Source organism: Oryx dammah, unplaced genomic scaffold (genome assembly GCF_014754425.2).
Source record: "Oryx dammah isolate SB20612 unplaced genomic scaffold, SCBI_Odam_1.1 HiC_scaffold_12, whole genome shotgun sequence".
Classification (NCBI taxonomy): Eukaryota; Metazoa; Chordata; class Mammalia; order Artiodactyla; family Bovidae; genus Oryx; species Oryx dammah.
Window position 1 is genome coordinate 64,409,724 of NW_024070196.1, and position 18,497 is coordinate 64,428,220.

The window sequence follows — 18,497 nt, forward strand, 5'->3', positions numbered from 1 at the left end:
CCTGCCTCCAGCCTGTGAATTAAATGCCTTGGTTTCCAGCCCGAGAGGAGCAGGCATCACCTCAATTGAGACTGAGAAAGGTGACGTGACTTCCCCAGGGTCGCAGGGCCATGAAGCAGTTGAGCCAGCAAGTAATTTTGCCCCTCTGAGCCTCACCTTCCTCAACCTGGAAAAGGGGGATGATGAGAATTCACTGGTCACAAGGGTTCAGGCAGATTGCGAGGACAGTACTTTGGAGACTTTGTGAGACAAGGCTGGGGTGCTGCGTGGTGAGCAGTGACACTCTTCCTCCCTCCCCACAGGGCTTGCCTACTGCAGACACCTGTCTACCGTGAGGACCCACCTGTCAGCCCTGGTCAATCACGTGATTGTATCCCCTGACTTGCCCTGTGATGCTGGACAGGGGCTGACAGCCAGGATCTGGGAGCAGTACCTTCAGGACAGCACAGTAAGGCTTGGCCTGGCTTGGCCTGCTGTGGGGTAGAGGCTTTGGGGGCAGAGACTGTGGGGACCTCTTAGCATTCTTCAAAGAACGAAGAACGCAAGTGTACATATTTTTAAAAAGTTTTAAAATACCATGTCTCTGCTATACCCCCCCAGTTCTGATCCCCTAAATTAATGACTAATATCAGTTTGGTGTAGACTTTGCTATACATTTCCTATACTTATACATTCACAGCTATGTCTATATAGATATAGCTGAAATTCATTTTTTAGTGAGGTGACATTATGTTTGCATTTTGAGTGATCAACTTTCTTTTATACGAAGGACATCTTTCAGATCTCTAGGTGAAATACTGCATGGTAGAACCTTAGCCCCTCATATATGTGTGGACCATAATTTAATCAAATCTTCCTCCAATGATGGACATCTAGGCTGTTCCTGTTTCTTTTCTTTTTTAAAATTATTTCAGCAGTGCTGTAGTCAACATCTTTATAAGCACATACCTTTCTGTACTAGTTTTCTTAGATTCTTAGAAATAAAGCTGTTTGATGTCCATTTTAAATTTAAATGGATATGACAGCTTACCTTTCTCGAAAAGTTATAGTGTTCATAATCCCTGGCAGTCTGTGAGCATGATTGCATGTTTCCTGAAGAATGCAAAAGATTTATAAACTTCTGGGCCCCACTCCAGCTTTACTGATTGAGCACTTCTAAGAGTGGACCCCAAGAATTTATATTTTGGGAACTTCCCGCAGAATTCCCTGGTAGACCGATGGTCAGGACTATATGCTTTCATTGCTGAGGTTCCAAATTCAATCCCTAGTTAGGGAACTAAGATCTCTCAGGCCATGCGTTGCAGCCAAAAAAAAAAAAAGAAGAAGAAGAAGAAGAAGAAAGAAAAGAAAGTTCCCCAAATGCTCCTAGAGATCTCCCCAGTTTGGGAAGCACTATCCTAAGGACAAATTGGCTGAAATAATAAATAGTCAAAATGGATGTTTTTCATCTAACGCTTCTGCAACCGTTGGTTGCATTGTTGTATCAGGGCTGCAGTAACACCATAGTCCCTGCTTGACCCTATAGAGGTGTATTTCTTACTCATTTATTAATAACAGCAATTGGGGGTTTCCTAGGGTTTTGCTTTTTCAAATATGATGCCACGATGGACATCTGTGTTCATCATTGCTTGTTCCCAGCATGATCACTGAGGTGTGAGAGGTGGGCCTACTGGGCCACAGAGCCCATGCCCTAGTTTCGTGTTGACCAAATCTTTGCCTCCCCCACCTACCAGAGTTACGAGGAGCAGGAGCTGCTGCGTCTCATCTACTATGGGGGCATCCAGCCAGAGATCCGCAAAGCCGTGTGGCCCTTCCTCCTGGGCCACTACCAGTTTGGGATGACAGAAACAGAGAGGAAGGAGGTAGGTTACCCCAGAGGGGCAGTGGGGTCCTTTGGCAACAGGAAGAGCCAGGTACATGGGGCTGGGGGAGCTCTATTCCCTTGGTGGACCAGGGGGACAGGGAGATATGGGGGAGCCAGAAAAGTTGAGGGCAGTGCCGTCCAATAAATGCAGCACAAGCCACAGATGTCATTTTTTCAAATCGCTTTTTTGAGATAATGATAGACTCACATGCACTTGTAAGAAATAATGCAGAGCTATCTCCTTCATCCAACTTCCCACAATGGTAACTTCTTGGAAAACTGTAATACAGTTTATCATAAGCAGGATATTGACATCAACATGGATATACACTGGCAGTTGAAGTCCATATTTTATTGCATTTGTTTTTCTTGTTGTCTGTACTAAATATGTATATATTTTTAATTGAGATATAGTTTATTTACAACATTATGTTAGTTTCAGGCATTTAACATAGTGATTCAAAATTTTTATAAATTAGGGATTTCCCTGGCGGTGCAGTGGTTAAGACTCTGTGCTTCCCATGCAGGGAGCATGGGTTCAATCCCTGGTCTGGGAACTAAGATCCATATGGCACACAACACAGCCAAAAAATAAGATTAAAAAAAAAATTGTGTTAAACTAACTGATTAACATAGTGCCTGACATATAGTAGACATTCAATAAATATTTTACTCAGTGCAGACATCTGGGCTTAACAATTAAAAAATGTTTTTATAAATTACAATCCATTTATAGTCATTATAAAAATTGGGTATATTCTGTGTGCTGTGTAATATTTCCTTATACACACACACATATATATAATGTAAATATATATATATGTCAGCCTTGATCAGGTTCCCCAGTTTACTTGTGTTCACATGTGTGTGTCTATTTAGTTCTCCACGGTTTTATCACACGAGTGGGTTTGTGTATCACCACCACAGTCAACATGCTGGACATTTTCTGGTGCTGCCGTGGTCCTCATGTCCTTTTATAGCCACACTACCTCCCTCCCGCTCACCCCCATCCCTGACCCCTGGCAACCACTGATCTATTCTCTCCGGCTGACCGTGCATCTACCCTGGCAGGTGGACGAGCAGACTCACGCCTGCTACGCACAGACCATGTCCGAGTGGCTGGGCTGCGAGGCGATCGTGCGACAGAGGGAGCGGGAGTCCCACGCGGCCGCCCTGGCCAAATGCTCGTCGGGGGCCAGCCTGGACAGCCACCTGCACCGGATGATGCACCGGGACTCCACCATCAGCAACGAGGTGAGGGGCTGCTGCCCTAGGGGAGCCAGGTGGAGGGTAAAGGCTGGGGTCTGCTTCATGGGGCTGTTGAAGGAAGGACAAGGGCTGGGTGTCTTAGCACAGACCTGACTCCAAACTCCAGCCCCTTCATTTCTTAGCTCTGGAGCTCAGGCAAAGCAGCTTCACTTCTATGCTTCAGTTACCTCATCTATGAAATGGAAACGACCATTTGTATAAGGGAGATTTGCATGCAGCTCCAACGAGATAGTGTATATAAACCATTCAGCACAGCATTAGACCTTCACTTATTCGGCAAATGCTGTTGAGTACCTACCCTATGCCAGGTACTGTCAGGAATGTCCTGGAATGTCAGGAATGCTCCAGTGAACAGGTCAGACATATCTGTCCTGATGAAGTCCCAAGTTTAGCAGCCAAAAGCCGGAGGTGAAAAGAAAATCAGTCCCCTTCACCAATGATGTATCAGCCATCAGTTGCCACCCTAAAACTGTGTAACAAACAACCCCCCAAAGCCAGTGACATCCAACAATAACTGTTTCTTTTTCACTCCTGAGTCTGTGGTCAGCTGAAGCTCAGTTGAAAGGTTTGTTGTTCTTTGTCGGGTTCGCACATGTTTGGGGTGACTCAGCCCTGCCCCTCACGTCCATCCTCCAGCAGACTAGCCAGATCTTTACAAGAAAAAGCAGAAATGCGCAAGCATTTTCTATGTGTCTGCCCTGTTGAGTCTGCCAACATCCCACTGGCTGAAGCAGGTCCCATGGCCTAGCTTAGCTTCAGAGTGGACAGAAACTAGAAGTTACAGGACTAAAAGCATGTGTACAGGAAAGGAGCAGAGAATGGCCATTAATACAGCCAGTCCTTTGAGTTCGAAGTCTCGAGTGCAGAGCATTTAGAAGTGGCATTCTCTGATTGCAGGTGGGAGGTGGAGGTCCTGTGGTTTGTGTAGCCTCCAAAGGGGCTCTAGGGAGGAGAGATGAGCCCCCCGCCACCCAGTTTTATTTGACAGATGGGAAACGGAGGCCCTGAGAGGGGACTTGCTCATGTTAGGAATAGAGACAAGACCACACTTTCTGACTCCCAGCCTAGCACTCCATCCTGAGCTCAGCACAGGGATCCTGAGCCTAGATGCAGCCTCACCTGAGCTCCTTCCTGCCCCCTTTCCTCTCAGTCCTCCCAGAGCTGCAGTTCCGGCCGCCAGAACATCCGCCTGCAGAGCGACTCCAGCAGCAGCACACAGGTGACCTTCCAGAGGCCCCGCCCCCTCTCCACCCATCCACCTCCCTCCAGCCCAGAATAATGGGATCAGAAGTCCCTCATCTTCAGGTCACTTAAGATTTCTCTGTTTTAGCTTTTTATACTTCCATTAAAAATTGAAGTTTTGCCTGCACAAGTAATTCATGAATCTCTTCTGCCTATTAAAAAAATATTGCAGAGAAAACTAAATTTGGTTTTGCCCATCCCTGATTCCCACATGCCCTCCCTAGAAATAACATTGCCATCTTCTCTGAATATACTTTGTTTTCTAGTTTTGACTTTGGAGTTAGGAAAGTGTTTTGTTTTGTTTTAACATGACTAAAAGCAATTTAATTGAAAATAAATCTTTTTAAAACCAGAAGCACATGAAATTAACAGTAAATCAAGTGGGTGATATAACCACACCAAAGAAATACTTCAAGTGACCTTGTGACATGATCTTATACAGTCTGCATTGATGGGATATGCCCTAAAGACACAAATAACCACAAATAAATCTTGGATATATATCCTGGAGACTTTTCCATAATATTTCATATTCATCTAAGTGTTCTTGAAAATCGATCCATCATGGTTAATTACATGGATATTTTTTAAGCCTGTTCCTTTAATTAGTTAACTTAAGAAATTTTTGTGCACATGATTTTGTGTGATGAAAGGTTTTCTTCCTCAGAGCCAACTGCAATTCTCCGTTTCTTTCTGGATTTTTCTATGCCTGTTCCTGCATACAGAGTACTTTTAAATTTTCTATAAATGGGAGAATATGTCCCACCTTGTTCTGCCTCCATCTTTTTACTGACTGTGTAGTGTCCCCGGCATGCATGTTCCATATCTGAACCAGCCCCCTGTGGATGGCTGTTCAGCTTGGTGCTGGAAGCAGCACCATGACAGACATCCTAACTCATCTGTCCTTGTGCACCTTGTCTGCAGGTCTTTGAGTCTGTGGACGAGGCTGAGCAGGTAGAGGCAGAAGGCAGGCTGGAGGAGAAACCGACCAAGATCCCCAATGGGAACCTGGTGAACGGCACCTGCTCCCCAGACTCAGGCCATCCCTCCTCCCACAACTTCTCCTCGGGCCTCTCGGAGCACTCAGAACCCAGCCTGAGCACGGAAGACAGCGTCATGGACGCCCAGCGTGCCGCCCCCCTGGTGCTTCGACCCAGAGACAGCAGCATGGACGACGGGCAGAGCAGTGAGGCCACCACCTCCCGGGACGAGGCCACTCGTGAGGAGCTGGCCGTGCAGGACAGCCTGGAGAGCGACCTCCTGGCCAACGAGAGCATGGACGAGTTCATGTCCATCACCGGCAGCCTGGACGTGGCTCTGCCCGAAAAGGAGGGCCCCGCGATGGAAGGCTGGAGGGGCAGCGAGGCGGAAAAGCAGAGCCAGGTGGACAGTGAGGACAACCTCTCAGAGGAGCCTGAGATGGAGAGTCTCTTCCCCGCGCTTGCTTCTCTGGCCGTGACCACCTCGGCCAACAGCGAGGCATCCCCCGTCTCTTCCAGCGGCGTCACCTACTCCGTAAGTCACCAGGATTCTCCTCCACTCCATTTTCTGCAGCCACGGGAGGGTGGCAAGCCTCTGTTATCCAGAACCACTTCTGTTTCATTGCCTTTTCCCTATCATGGAGGGTTCACTGTAGAAACCCATTTGGAAGAGAAGATAATTTAATACTTAAAGAACACAGGCTTTGCAGACAATCAGTGCTGGGTTCAAATCCAAGCTTAGGCACATCTTGGTTTACACTCATGTCCAGTATCTCTTAAATATTTTACTTTCTTGCCATAAAAACCCACAGGAAAGAATGTCAACTGAAAAGGTTTTCTGAGCCAAGGATCATGTACCTGTTTTATTTGGGGGGCTTCCCTGGTGGCTCAGACAGTAAAGACTCTGCCTGCAGTGCAGGAGACCCGGGTTCAATCCCTGAATTGGGAACATCCCCTGGAGAAGGGAATGGCTACCCACTTCAGTATTCTTGCCTGGAGAATCCTATGGACAGAGGAGCCTGGTGGGCTACAGTCCATGGGGTCGCAGAGTTGGACACAACTGAGCGACTTCACTTTCTTTCTTTTTTTAACTTTTTTGGCCTTGCAGCATGGCTTGGTGAACTTAGTTCCCTGACCAGGGACCAAACTCAAGCCCCATGGAGTGGAAGTGAGGCGTTATAACCATTGAATCACTAGGGAAGTCCCTACATCCATTTTCTTTTGAAGAATTTGTCATTTCTGTCGCAAAGAGTCAATCAGACTAGCCTGGATCCAAAAACCTAAAGTTGTCTGGCCCAACTCTACCTTTGCCCCAAGGCAGTTCAGTTCAGTTCAGTTGCTCAGTCATGTCTGACTCTTTGCGACCCCATAAACCGCAGCATGCCAGGCCTCCCTGTCCATCACCAACTCCCAGAGTCCACCCAAACCCATGTCCATTGAGTCGGTGATGCCATCCAACCATCTCATCCTCTGTCATCCCCTTCTCCTCCTGCCCTCAATCCCTCCCGGCATCAGGGTCTTTTCGAAAGAGTGAGCTCTTCATATCAGGTGGCCAAAGTATTGGAGTTTCAACTTCAACATTAGTCCTTCCAATGAATATTCAGGACTGATTTCCTTTAGGATGGACTGGTTGGATCTTCTTGCAGTCCAAGAGACTTGCAAGAGTCTTCCCCAACACCACAGTTCAAAAGCATCAATTCTTCGGTGCTCAGTTTTCTTTATAGTCCAACTCTCACATCCAGACATGACCACTGGAAAAACCATAGCCTTGACTAGACAGACCTTGGTTGACAAAGTAATGTCTCTGCTTTTTAATATGCTGTCTAGGCTGGTCATAACTTTCCTTCCAAGGAGTAAGCCTCTTTTAATTTCATGGCTGCAGTCACCATCTGCAGTGGTTTTGGAGCCCCCCAAAATAAAGTCTGACACTGTTTCCCCATCTATTTCCCATGAAGTGATGGGACCAGATGCCATGATCTTAGTTTTCTGAATGTTGAGCTTTAAGCCAACTTTTTCACTCTCCTCTTTCACTTTCATCATGAGGCTTTTTAGTTCCTCTTCACTTTCTGCCATAAGGGTGGTGTCATCTGCATATCTGAGGTTATTGATAGTTCTCCTGGAAATCTTGATTCCAGCTTGTGCTTCTTCCAGCCCAGCGTTTCTCATGATGTACTCTGCACATGAGTTAAATAAGCAGGGTGACAATATACAGCCTTGACGTACTCCTTTTCCTATTTGGAACCAGTCTGTTGTTCCATGTCTAGTTCTAACTGTTGCTTCCTGACCTGCATATAGGTTTCTCAAGAGGCAGGTCAAGTGGTCTGGTATTCCCATCTCTTTCAGAATTTTCCACAGTTTATTGTGATCCACACAGTCAAAGGCTTTGGCATAGTCAATCAAGCAGAAATAGATGTTTTTCTGGAACTCTGTTGCTTTTTCGATGATCCAGCGGATGTTGGCAATTGGATCTCTGGTTCCTCTGCCTTTCCTAAAACCATCTTGAACATCTAAGTTCACGGTTCACATATTGCTGAAGCCTGGCTTGGAAAATTTTGAGCATTACTTTACTAGCATGTGAGATGAGTGCAATTGTGCGGTAATGTGAGCATTCTTTTGCATTGCCTTTCTTTGGGATTGGAATGAAAAACTGACCTTTTCCAGTCGTGTGGCCACTGCTGAGTTTTCCAAATTTGCTGGCATATTGAGTGCAGTACTTTCACAACATCATCTTTCAGGATTTGAAACAGCTCAACTGGAATTTCATCACCCAAGGCAGTAGTAGTGACTTATTCTGCCCAAATTTGCTGGCATAATGAGTGCAACACTTTCACAGCATCATCTTTCAGGCTTTGAAATAGCTCAAATGGAATTTCATCACCTGAGGCAGTAAGTGGTGACTTATTCTGCCCATATTATCTGGTGTTTACCCTCATGTCTGTAAATAATATACTTGTATTGCTACTGCTTGATATTTTTTTGCTTTTCTTTGGTTTTAGATATTGACTGTTGACTCCCCATTATGGAGGAAGGGGTTTCAGTCTTCTTCCTTCCCTACCTGCACACCCTTACCACACAAGTGAAACCATCCCACGCCCCATCCATCCGCTATAGTCGCAATAATTTCAGTTAAATGATTGATCTTTGTTTATATCATTATAGCAATATAATGCGTATTAAATTGCATGTTTTCCTGCAAAAAATTTTGTTTTTCCTAGAGTGTTTTCATTTGTTTTTTAAATTGGTTTGTTACATGTATATTGTAGCATATATATATATACACATACATATACATATGTGTATATATATATATATCTTGATCTTACTTTCTTCTTATATAAAATGAGGATAATAACTCTATATACCTCATAGGATTGTGAGAAAAAAATAAACAGAATTTTCATCAGACAAAATGAAAGAGGCCTTCTCAGGAAACAGCATCAACAAAAAATAAAGTCAGACTTCTGGCTGGTCCAGATAGAGGAAGTTTTCTCAGTGATGGCAGGAGAGGGCTAGGAGGAGGAGGAGAGAGACTCTGTGGAAGAGTGCCCCACTGAGGAGCTGGGGTGTGACTGTTCTTTCCTCCCCTGTTAGGAGCTGGGGCGTGACTGTTCTTTCCCTCCCCTCTGAGGAGCTGGGGTGTAAGAGTTCTTTCCTCCCCTCTGAGGAATTGGGGTGTAACAGTTCTTTCCTCCCCTATGAGGAGCTGGGGCGTGACTGTTCTTTCCTCCCCTCTGAGGAGTTGGGATGTAACAGTTCTTTCCTCCCCTGTGAGGAGCTGGGGTGTAAGAGTTCTTTCCTCCCCTGTGAGGAGCTGGGGTGTGACTGTTCTTTCCTCCCTGTGAGGAGCTGGGGTGTGACTGTTCTTTCCTCCCCTCTGAGGAGCTGGGGTGTGACTGTTCTTTCCCTCCCCTCCTGGGGGCCCGCAGCCAGAGCTCCTGGACCTGTACACGGTGAACCTGCACCGCATCGAGAAGGACGTGCAGAGGTGTGACCGCAACTACTGGTACTTCACCCCCGCCAACCTGGAGAAGCTGCGGAATATCATGTGCAGGTGGCCGGGGCGGGGGGCGGGGCTGTCGGGGACCGGGGGCGGGGCCGTTGGGGCGGGGGCGGGGCTGTCTGTCGGAGATGGGTAATGGGTGGCGCAGGTGCAGGCGATGGGGAGCACACGCAATGGAGTGAGGCCCCCTGGATTCAAATCCTTTCTCTGCTGTTCATTATGAGGTGTGTGACTCGGCGCATGTCACAATTCTCTGCGCTTTATTCCTGTTATTTGTGAACTGCGATAATGATAGTAGCTTTTTCATATGATTAGTTTGAGAATTCAGTGATTAATACATGTATAGTGGACAGAGCGTACAGTAAATGCTCAGTAAACAGTAGTTATGATTATTAAGAAGCAGATGAGAATTCCAGGCAGAGGGAACAGCTCAGGCAGAAACACAGGGGCATGAATGTGTGCTTTGTTTGTACAGAGGTAAATACCTCAGTGCAGCGGGAAGGGCATAAGTCCTGAGAAGTGATGTGTGAGACTGTGAAGGGTGATTGGGAGGAAGCAATAGATGCCTGGCACCCCCAGTTAAGGAGTTTGGACATTGCCCGGTCATGCAGTGAAGAGCCTGTAAAGGTTCCTGAGCTTTAAGAAGGTCATCCTGGTGACTGCATAGGCTGCTGGAAGAGAATGAGACAGGATGGGAGTATAGGTGGGAGGTTGAGGAAGTTGACCCAGGTGAGAGATGGGGGCCAAAGCAGGGTGAGAGGAAAGAAGGAGTGGTTTTGGAGAGGCAGACTGTGGGTGCCATCACTGGCCATCCTGTGTGTCTCTTGCAGCTACATCTGGCAGCACATTGAGATCGGCTATGTCCAGGGCATGTGTGACCTCCTGGCCCCACTGCTGGTCATCCTGGATGATGGTGAGTGTACCCTCCCTGCCCCCGGACTGGGGGTGTGGCTTCCTTCTCATGACAGAGAAGAAAGGATAACCTCACTCTGCAACTCCATAAACTGAGTCAGTGCCAGGGTTCAGAAGACCTGTCCAGTGAACACATCAAGGTCTTAGTGAAATAAAAAGTTCTTTTATTCTACACTGACCAACACTTATTTCCAGGTGCCTGACACCCATCCAAGCTTTTGCTAGCCACTGGTTATATAAACATGAATGAAAACGAAGGAAATTTCAGGCCCAGATGGCTTCACTGGTGAATTCTACCAAACCCTTTATAAAAAAATGAATACCAATACTTCATAAACTCTTCTAAAACATAGAAGAGGAGGGAACGCTTCTCAACTCATCCTATGGTGCAGTCCTTATATGAGGCCCTATTGGTACCCAGATAGCAATACCAGACAAATACATCACAAGAAAAGAAAATTACAGACCAATATCCTTTATGAAATCAAGGTAAAAATCCTCAAGAAAACACTGGCAAACTGAATCCATCAAGATATAAAAAGGATTATATATTGTGATCAAATGGGATTTATCCCAGGAATGCAAGGCTGACTCAATATATGAAAATCAATCAGTGCAATTCACTACATTCATGGAATAAAGGATGAAGGTCACATGATCATGTAATCAGACAAAATTCAACAGCCTTTCATAAAAAAAAAAAATTCGGCAAACTCAGAACAAACGAGAACTTACTCAACGTGATAAAAGACATCTCTGAAAAACCCACAACTAATACTCAGTGATGAAATTCTGAATCAGTTCAGTTCAGTCACTCAGTCATGTCCAACTCTTTGTGACCCCATGAACCGCAGCACGCCAGGCCACCCTGTCCATCACCAACGCCCGGAGTCCACCCAAACCCATGTCCATTGAGTCGGTGACGCCATCCATCCATCTCATCCTCTGTTGTCCCCTTCTCCTCCTGCCCTCAATCTTTCCCAGTATCAGGGTCTTTTCAAATGAATCAGCTCTTCGCATCAGGTGGCCAAAGTATTGGAGTTTCAGCTTCATCATCAGTCCTTCCAATGAACACCCAGGACTGATCTCCTTTAGGATGGACTGGTTGGATCTCCTTGCAGCCTAAGGGACTCGCAAGAGTCTTCTCCAGCACCACAGTTCAAAAGCATCAATTCTTCAGTGCTCAGCTTTCTTTATAGTCCAACTCTCACATCCATACATGACCACTGGAAAAACCATAGCCTTGACTAGACGGACCTTTGTTGACAAAGTAATGTCAACAAAATTCTGAATACTTCTTACCTAAGATCAAGAGTATGACAAAGATGTCCACTTCTGCCACAAAAGGCTCTCTCCTGGACAGTTACTGAAGAAAAAGGAATAAAGACGTCCAGATTGGAAAGGAAATAAAACCATCTATATTGGCAGATGGCATGATCTTGCATACAGAAAATCCTAAGGAGTCAAAAAAGTATTAGAACTAATAAGTTCAGCAAGGTTGCAGGATATAGGACTTATACAGAAGTCAATTATATTTCTATACTATTGCAATGAACAGTCTAAAAATGAGAACAGAAAAACAAATCCATTTGCAGTAGTAGCCTCTAGAAGAGTAAAATATTTATGAATAAATTTAACAGAAGTACAAGATTTGTACGCCAAAAACTTTAAAATGTTGCTGAATGTAGTGAGCCCAAAACACAAAAATTGAGTCATTTTTCTTCCAGTGAGCATGTGATTCTTAATTGATCTGAGATTGCAAATAGACAAACAGATCCCCCCAAAAGGAAACAAAGCAAAAAAGAAAAAAGACCATGAAATTGGATTCTTTGTTATTTCTCACCCAACAGAGAACAAACTTTCATTATACACCCAACAGAACTCACCAGATAGTTAACCATAAAAGCAAATCTCCAACCATTGCTATCGCCAATTCAGATTAATTTGTTGAAGGTATATAAACCAGAAATAAAAACAAATACATAATATCAATAGAAAAAAAGAATAGAACTAGGGTGCTAGAAAAGTTAAAGCTCTGTTGCCACCCAAAATTCACTTCAGAAACCAAGAAAAGATGTGCAGGCAAGTGGACTTAATTTGTCTCCACTGGATTAATCCCCTCAAACAGCTCAGTGGATGACCTTCAGAACCGATAAAATATAATTTTCAAAATGTTACATGAGTCTCACAAATAAAGTGAACAAAGATTTTATTCAGTATATTAATGAGGAAACCAGTAAGGTACAAAAACTGGCTTCAGGAACATTTGAGAAGCTGGGCACATTAGCAACATCATGGTAAGTTTGCTTCCAGAAAGGGCAAATCTGTAGGGATGGAAAATACACTCGTGGTTGACAGGCACTGTGAGGAGAGGGAAATAGGTGATGCCTGCCGATATGTAGTGTCTTTTGGGGGTGATGAAAATGTCCTGAAATTAGATAGAGATGATGGTTTGCAACTCTGACTATTCTAAAACCACTGAATTGTGTTGGGTTGGCCAAGAATTTTACCCGGATTTTTCTGTAACGTCATACAGAACATTGTACAGAAAAACCCAAGCAAACTTTTTGGCCGACCCAGTACATTTAAAAGAGTGAATTTTACGGTGTGCAAGCCTCAATAAAGCTGTTTAAAAACGAGAAGTATAACTCCCAACTCTTAGAGCTGAGCATAGTGACTTCTTTCCAGAAAGTTTCCTGCAGAAGAGGGTGGGAGGTGAAAGAGAAGCTCTGCAGTGGAGAAAACACCTCCTCTGGCAGGTGGCCAAGGTCACCTGCCGTCCTCAGTCACATCACTACTGTACACCCTTGATGTGATATGATGCAGGTGACACCTTACCTACGTGGTCTTTCTCACAGTAACCCATAGCCCCAATCTTATCATGAGAAAAAAACATCAGACAAATTCCAATAGAGAGGCTTCCCGTAGAACACCTGGCCTGCACTCTTCATGACCATCAGGGTCACCACCAACAAGGAAGGTCTGAGTCACAGCTATAGCCAAGAGGAGCCTAAGGAGAGATGACAGCTCTATGTAATATAGTTCTTAGCCGAGTTCTTGGAACAGCAAAGGCCATAAGGTAAAAAAAACTATGGGCTTGAGTTAATTATGTATCACAGTAGGTCATTAATTGTAACAAATGTACCTATTAATGGGAGATGTCAGTAATGGGGGGAACTAGGTGTGAAGTATATGGAAACTCTACACTCTTCTCAGTTTTTCTGTAAATCTAAACTGTTCTGAAAAATAAAGAAAATGAACAAGATTCTGTGGTGACTTGGGTAACCTTCTCATAACTTTCTCTAAAGCTACTTGGCATTAAGAGAAAACAGGTACTGTTTTCAAATTATTCTTTAAACACTGGGTTGAACAGTATGAAACAGATTTTTTTTTTTGTCTGTGCCATGCAGCTTGCAGGATCTTAGCGGTTCCCCAACCAGGGATTGAATCCACACCCTCATCGGTGCAAGTGTGGAGTCCCAACCACTGGAGCAGGGACTGAACCCACGCCCTCAGTGGTGAAAGTGTGGAGCCCTAACCACTGGGCCGCCGGGGTGTTCCCGACATAGATCTTAAGTTACCGAAATGCTCAGAGCCTGTTTTTTTCTTCCTTCGTGTGTATAATCACTCTCTACGTAGCATTTCCCAAAGTTATTTGACCCTTCCTTTGCATAACACCTGCAAACACCCTTCCAGTATTGACAGTTGTTATTTTAACGCAGTGGTTCTCAGACATGAGAATTTCATGAGCCCCGCAGAATTTTTTTCAAGACGTTTGGGACCAAATATTGTCAACTTTTCATCAGAGCAAATAGGGATCTTTAAAACACAGCATTTGCTGTCACCATTGTTTCCTAAAAGAAAGGATCCTCTATTTCAACACCTCTCGGGTGGGAAGTACATAATGAAAGATTGGAGAGCATCCCTTGAAATGGCGCGCATCCGTATGCTCCACTTCCTTACGTTTCTTATTTGCCTGTGGACTTAATGAACTGGCTCAGACCCTCGGACCATCACTTTGGGGCCTTGGGCAGTGGCAGAGTTGACTCTTTCTCCTGTACTCTTTCCCCAGAGGCCCTTGCCTTCAGCTGCTTCACCGAGCTCATGAAGAGGATGAATCAGAACTTCCCCCACGGGGGCGCCATGGACACACACTTTGCCAACATGAGGTCGCTAATCCAGGTATGACCTTGTGCTTCTCCATAACATAACTTATTCCAGCTCATCACAATGGACCACAGACCAACTCAAAAGCCACTCCTTGTTTAAATTAACTCAGTAACTCAGTCCTACTTCACTCAGCCCAGTTGAGTTAAACTGAAAAACTCAGTTCAACTTAACCTTCATTCAATAGCTCAAGTCAGCTCCACTGGATTCATTCTTACTGAGCATTTACTTGGCCCAGGCACTGTGGCTACAACGATGAACAAAACACAGTCCTTGCCCTTAACAGGACATTGAGGGTATTGGTCCTTTTCTGCAGAGAAATGGTGGTGGTTTTGTCACTCAGTAGTGTCCGACTCTTTGCGACCCCACGGACTGTAGCCCGCCAGGCTCCTCTATCCATGGGATTTCCCAGGCAAGACTACTGGAGTGGGTTGCAATTTCCTCCTCCAGGCTGCAAAGAAGTATTTGAGTGTATTTCTGTCTCTCTCTTTCTGTCTCACACACACACACACGCGCACACACACACACACACACACATATGCAGAGCTTTATTGAGATAAATTCATATATTGTAAAATTTGCTTTTTTAAAATGTTTGATTCATTGGCTTCTAGAATAGCCACAGGTGTGAAATCATCATCGCTATCTAATTTCAGAACACTTTCATCACCCTGAAAAAGAATCTCTATCCCCTGAGCTTCCCTGATGGCTCAGTGGTAGAGAATCCACCTACCAACAAAGGAGACGCAGATTTGATCCCTGGGTCAGGAAGATCCCCTGGAGAAGGAAATCAGCTGGTAAAAAATCCGCCTGCAATGCGGGAGACCTGGGTTCGATCCCTGGGTTGGAATGATTCCCTGGAGAAGGGAACGGCTACCCACTCCAGTATTCTTGCTGGGAGAATCCCATGAACTGTATAGTCCATGGGGTCGCAAAGAGTCGAATACAACTGAGCGACTTTCACTTTCCAGTATTCTTGCCTGGGAAGTCCCATAGACAGAGAAGCCTGGCGGGCTGCAGTCCACTGAATCGCCAAAGAGTTAGACGTGACTTAGCAGCTAAACAATGCCAAACACCAGCACCACTGACAGCAACCCCTCTCCCCTGCTCCTGGCGGCCACTAGCCTACTTTCTGTCTCTGTAGATTTACCTGTTCTGGGCGTTTCACGTAAATGGAGTCACACAATACGTGGCTTTTTGTGTCTGGCTTTTTCCCCTTAGCATAATGTTTACAAGGTCTGTCCCTGTTGCAGCATGTATCGATACGTCATTCCTTCTATTGCTGAATATTCCATTGCATGGGTAGACCAATTTTGTGTACCCATCCATCCTCTGATGGATACTTGGGTTGTTTACACTTTTTGGCTATTACGAATAACGCCGTTGTGTGCATTCATGTGTCAGTTTCTATGTGGACGTAGGTTCTCATTTTTGTTGGGGATATACCTACAAGTAAAACTGCAGCTGCACCATTTTACATTCCCACCAGCAACACACGAGGGTTCCAGTTGCTCGACATCCTCCCAGCCCTTTGTTGTCTGTCATTTTTATTATAGCCACCCTAGTGGATATGAAATAGTAGCTCATTATGGCATTTTCCTAATTACTAATGATGGTAAACGTGGTTCCTGTGCATATTGGCTATTTGCATATCTTCTTTAGAGAAAGACTGGGTTAGGTTGCGTCAGACTGATTTCCACTTCAGATTCTTTGGCCATTTTTAAACTCCACCCGGTTGTTAAGGGCAGTGTGGTGTCTGGTATGGGGATGTAGCGTCATTGATTCGACTGTTCCCCCTGGCCCAGCCTTTGCCTGGGAGGCTGACGCCTTTCTTTCCTTCCTCTGACAGATCCTGGACTCAGAGCTCTTCGAGTTGATGCATCAGAATGGGGACTACACTCATTTCTACTTCTGCTACCGCTGGTTCCTGCTGGATTTCAAGCGAGGTACACACTTCCAACTGGGACCTTGTTCCTAGACCCTTTGTAGCAGAATCCCAGGGGGAAAAGATACCACAGCAGTGAGGCTGGGAAGTGTTGGGACAAAGCCACTGGACGAGAGTAACACCTATTTGTTGAGTTCTGATGACAGTTTACCTACTGTATCTTGCAGAGACACTGTATAGTAGGTGTTGTCACAATCCCCATTTTACAGATGAGGAGACTAAGGCTGAGAAGAACTAAATTCAGACCTAGCAATAATAGAGCCAGGATCTGAGCCCTCATCTGTCTACCCAAGCCCAGTTCCCTACCATTCTGTTAAGCGGTTTATCAGAGGCCAAGAACTCTGAAGCCCGTGGAGCATCTTTCCCATGTGACTGAGAAATGATGTCTGACACAGTGCATTGCTATCATACCAATTTGGGGTAATGCTGGTAATAATATTTAACCTCTATGCATGCATATGTACGCAATTGTCCAGTCGTGTCCAACTCTCTGTGACCCCAGGGACTGTAGCCCACCAGGCTCCTCTGTCCACGGGATTTTCCCAGCAAGAATACTGGAGTGGGGTGCCATTTCCTCCTCTAGGGGATTTTCCCGAGTCTCCTGAGTCTCCTGCATTGGCAGACTGATTCTTTATCACTGAGCCACCTGGGAATCCCCTAACCTGTATAAAGGTGTTTATTAAGGGCCAGGCATTGTGCTGAGCCATTTCTATGTATTATTTCTTCAGCCCTTTATTTTTAAAAAGTATTTATTTATGTATCTGTTTATATGACTGTTTTGAGTCTTAGTTGCGACGCGTGGGATCTTTTGTTGCAGTGCACAGGCTCCTCATTGCAATGCAAGAGCTTGTGGGATCTTATTTCCCCAAACAGGGATTGAATCTGTGTCCCCTGCATCGCAAAGCAGACTCCTAGCCACTGGACCACCAGGAAAGTCTCTTCAGTCCTTTATTGCTATTGGTATCACACCATGCGAAGTTCCCTGGTGACTCAGTGGTAAAGAATCTGCCTATCGATGCTGGAGATTCAGGTCTGATTCCTGGGTTGGGAAGATTCCCCTGGAGAAAGAGATGGCAACCTCCGCCACCAACATCACCACGCTTACAGATGTGGAAAAGGAAGGGCTCATGGAGGGGAAGTAACTGGCCCAAGGTCACCTTGCTCATAAGTGATGGAGCCAGGATTTAGACTGATTTTTATTGGACACAGGAAGCCTTACTCTTCATCCTTACTCTGTTGTCTCTCTTTACTAGACCCAGAAGCAGCAGCCGACTCTGCCTGGGTGCAGGGGGAAGGGGAGGTACCCCACGGGTGCTCGAGGAGCTGGAGGGTGCAGGCAGAGAGCAGGACACTGGCCCAGGGTCAGGGCAGGGACAGGTCGAGGAAAACTAAATCTGCGTGCACCGCTCTTCCCCTCACAGGGTGTCGGAGCTGGAAACATGCAACCCCCCTAGTGTGCCCAGCCTATTCCACAGAAAGGGGAAACCGAGGCTGCTGTCAAATGACGGTGCCCGGGTCTCCCGCATCCTGGCCTGAGCTCTGTCTGCTGCCCCAGGACAGAAGCACAGAGCACGGCCGCCCTGGACCCCTTCTCGAGGGCGGGCAGCGCTGTGAGCTCCGTGGGGGACTCTCCCCGGGCATGCGTGTCTGTTGGTGTCTTGGCAGAACTCATCTATGATGACGTCTTCTCCGTCTGGGAGACCATCTGGGCAGCCAAACACGTCTCGTCCGCCCACTACGTCCTGTTCATCGCGCTGGCGCTGGTGGAGGTCTACCGTGACATCATCTTGGAGAACAACATGGATTTCACAGACATCATCAAATTTTTTAACGGTACCCACGTGATCAGGGTCTCATCCAAAGGGGGCAGGCTTCTGGAGGGCCCTTCCTGGGTCCTGGAGAGGGATGGATGAGGGTCCCTGAGATTGATTCAAGATGAAGGGGAAGGAGGAGGTTTCTGCCCACCTCCAGTGGCTATTTCCCAGTGGATGAGTTGACATCTTGTAATGCTGAGTGCTCCACATGTGTTTCTCTCAGGGATCTGGCCGAAGGGGCCTGGGTGTTGACATCAGGCTCAGGGGCCAACCTTGGCTCTGCTGGAAGCGAGCTGTGCTGTAG

At 45.9% G+C, this 18,497-nt stretch overlaps 1 protein-coding gene across 2 annotated transcripts in view; it reads left to right on the top strand.

Moving 5' to 3' along the window:
- Positions 1-18,497, top strand: part of SGSM1 (small G protein signaling modulator 1) — a 72,965-nt gene that overhangs the window by 50,068 nt on the left and 4,400 nt on the right. For both annotated transcript variants that reach the window (XM_040250967.1, XM_040250968.1), the window contains 10 exons: positions 303-448; positions 1,734-1,862; positions 2,936-3,118; positions 4,284-4,352; positions 5,300-5,890; positions 9,282-9,406; positions 10,186-10,268; positions 14,340-14,449; positions 16,284-16,380; positions 18,045-18,212. In XM_040250967.1, coding sequence (XP_040106901.1) covers positions 303-448; positions 1,734-1,862; positions 2,936-3,118; positions 4,284-4,352; positions 5,300-5,890; positions 9,282-9,406; positions 10,186-10,268; positions 14,340-14,449; positions 16,284-16,380; positions 18,045-18,212 — 1,701 coding nt within the window. The remainder of the gene's footprint in view (positions 1-302; positions 449-1,733; positions 1,863-2,935; positions 3,119-4,283; positions 4,353-5,299; positions 5,891-9,281; positions 9,407-10,185; positions 10,269-14,339; positions 14,450-16,283; positions 16,381-18,044; positions 18,213-18,497) is intronic.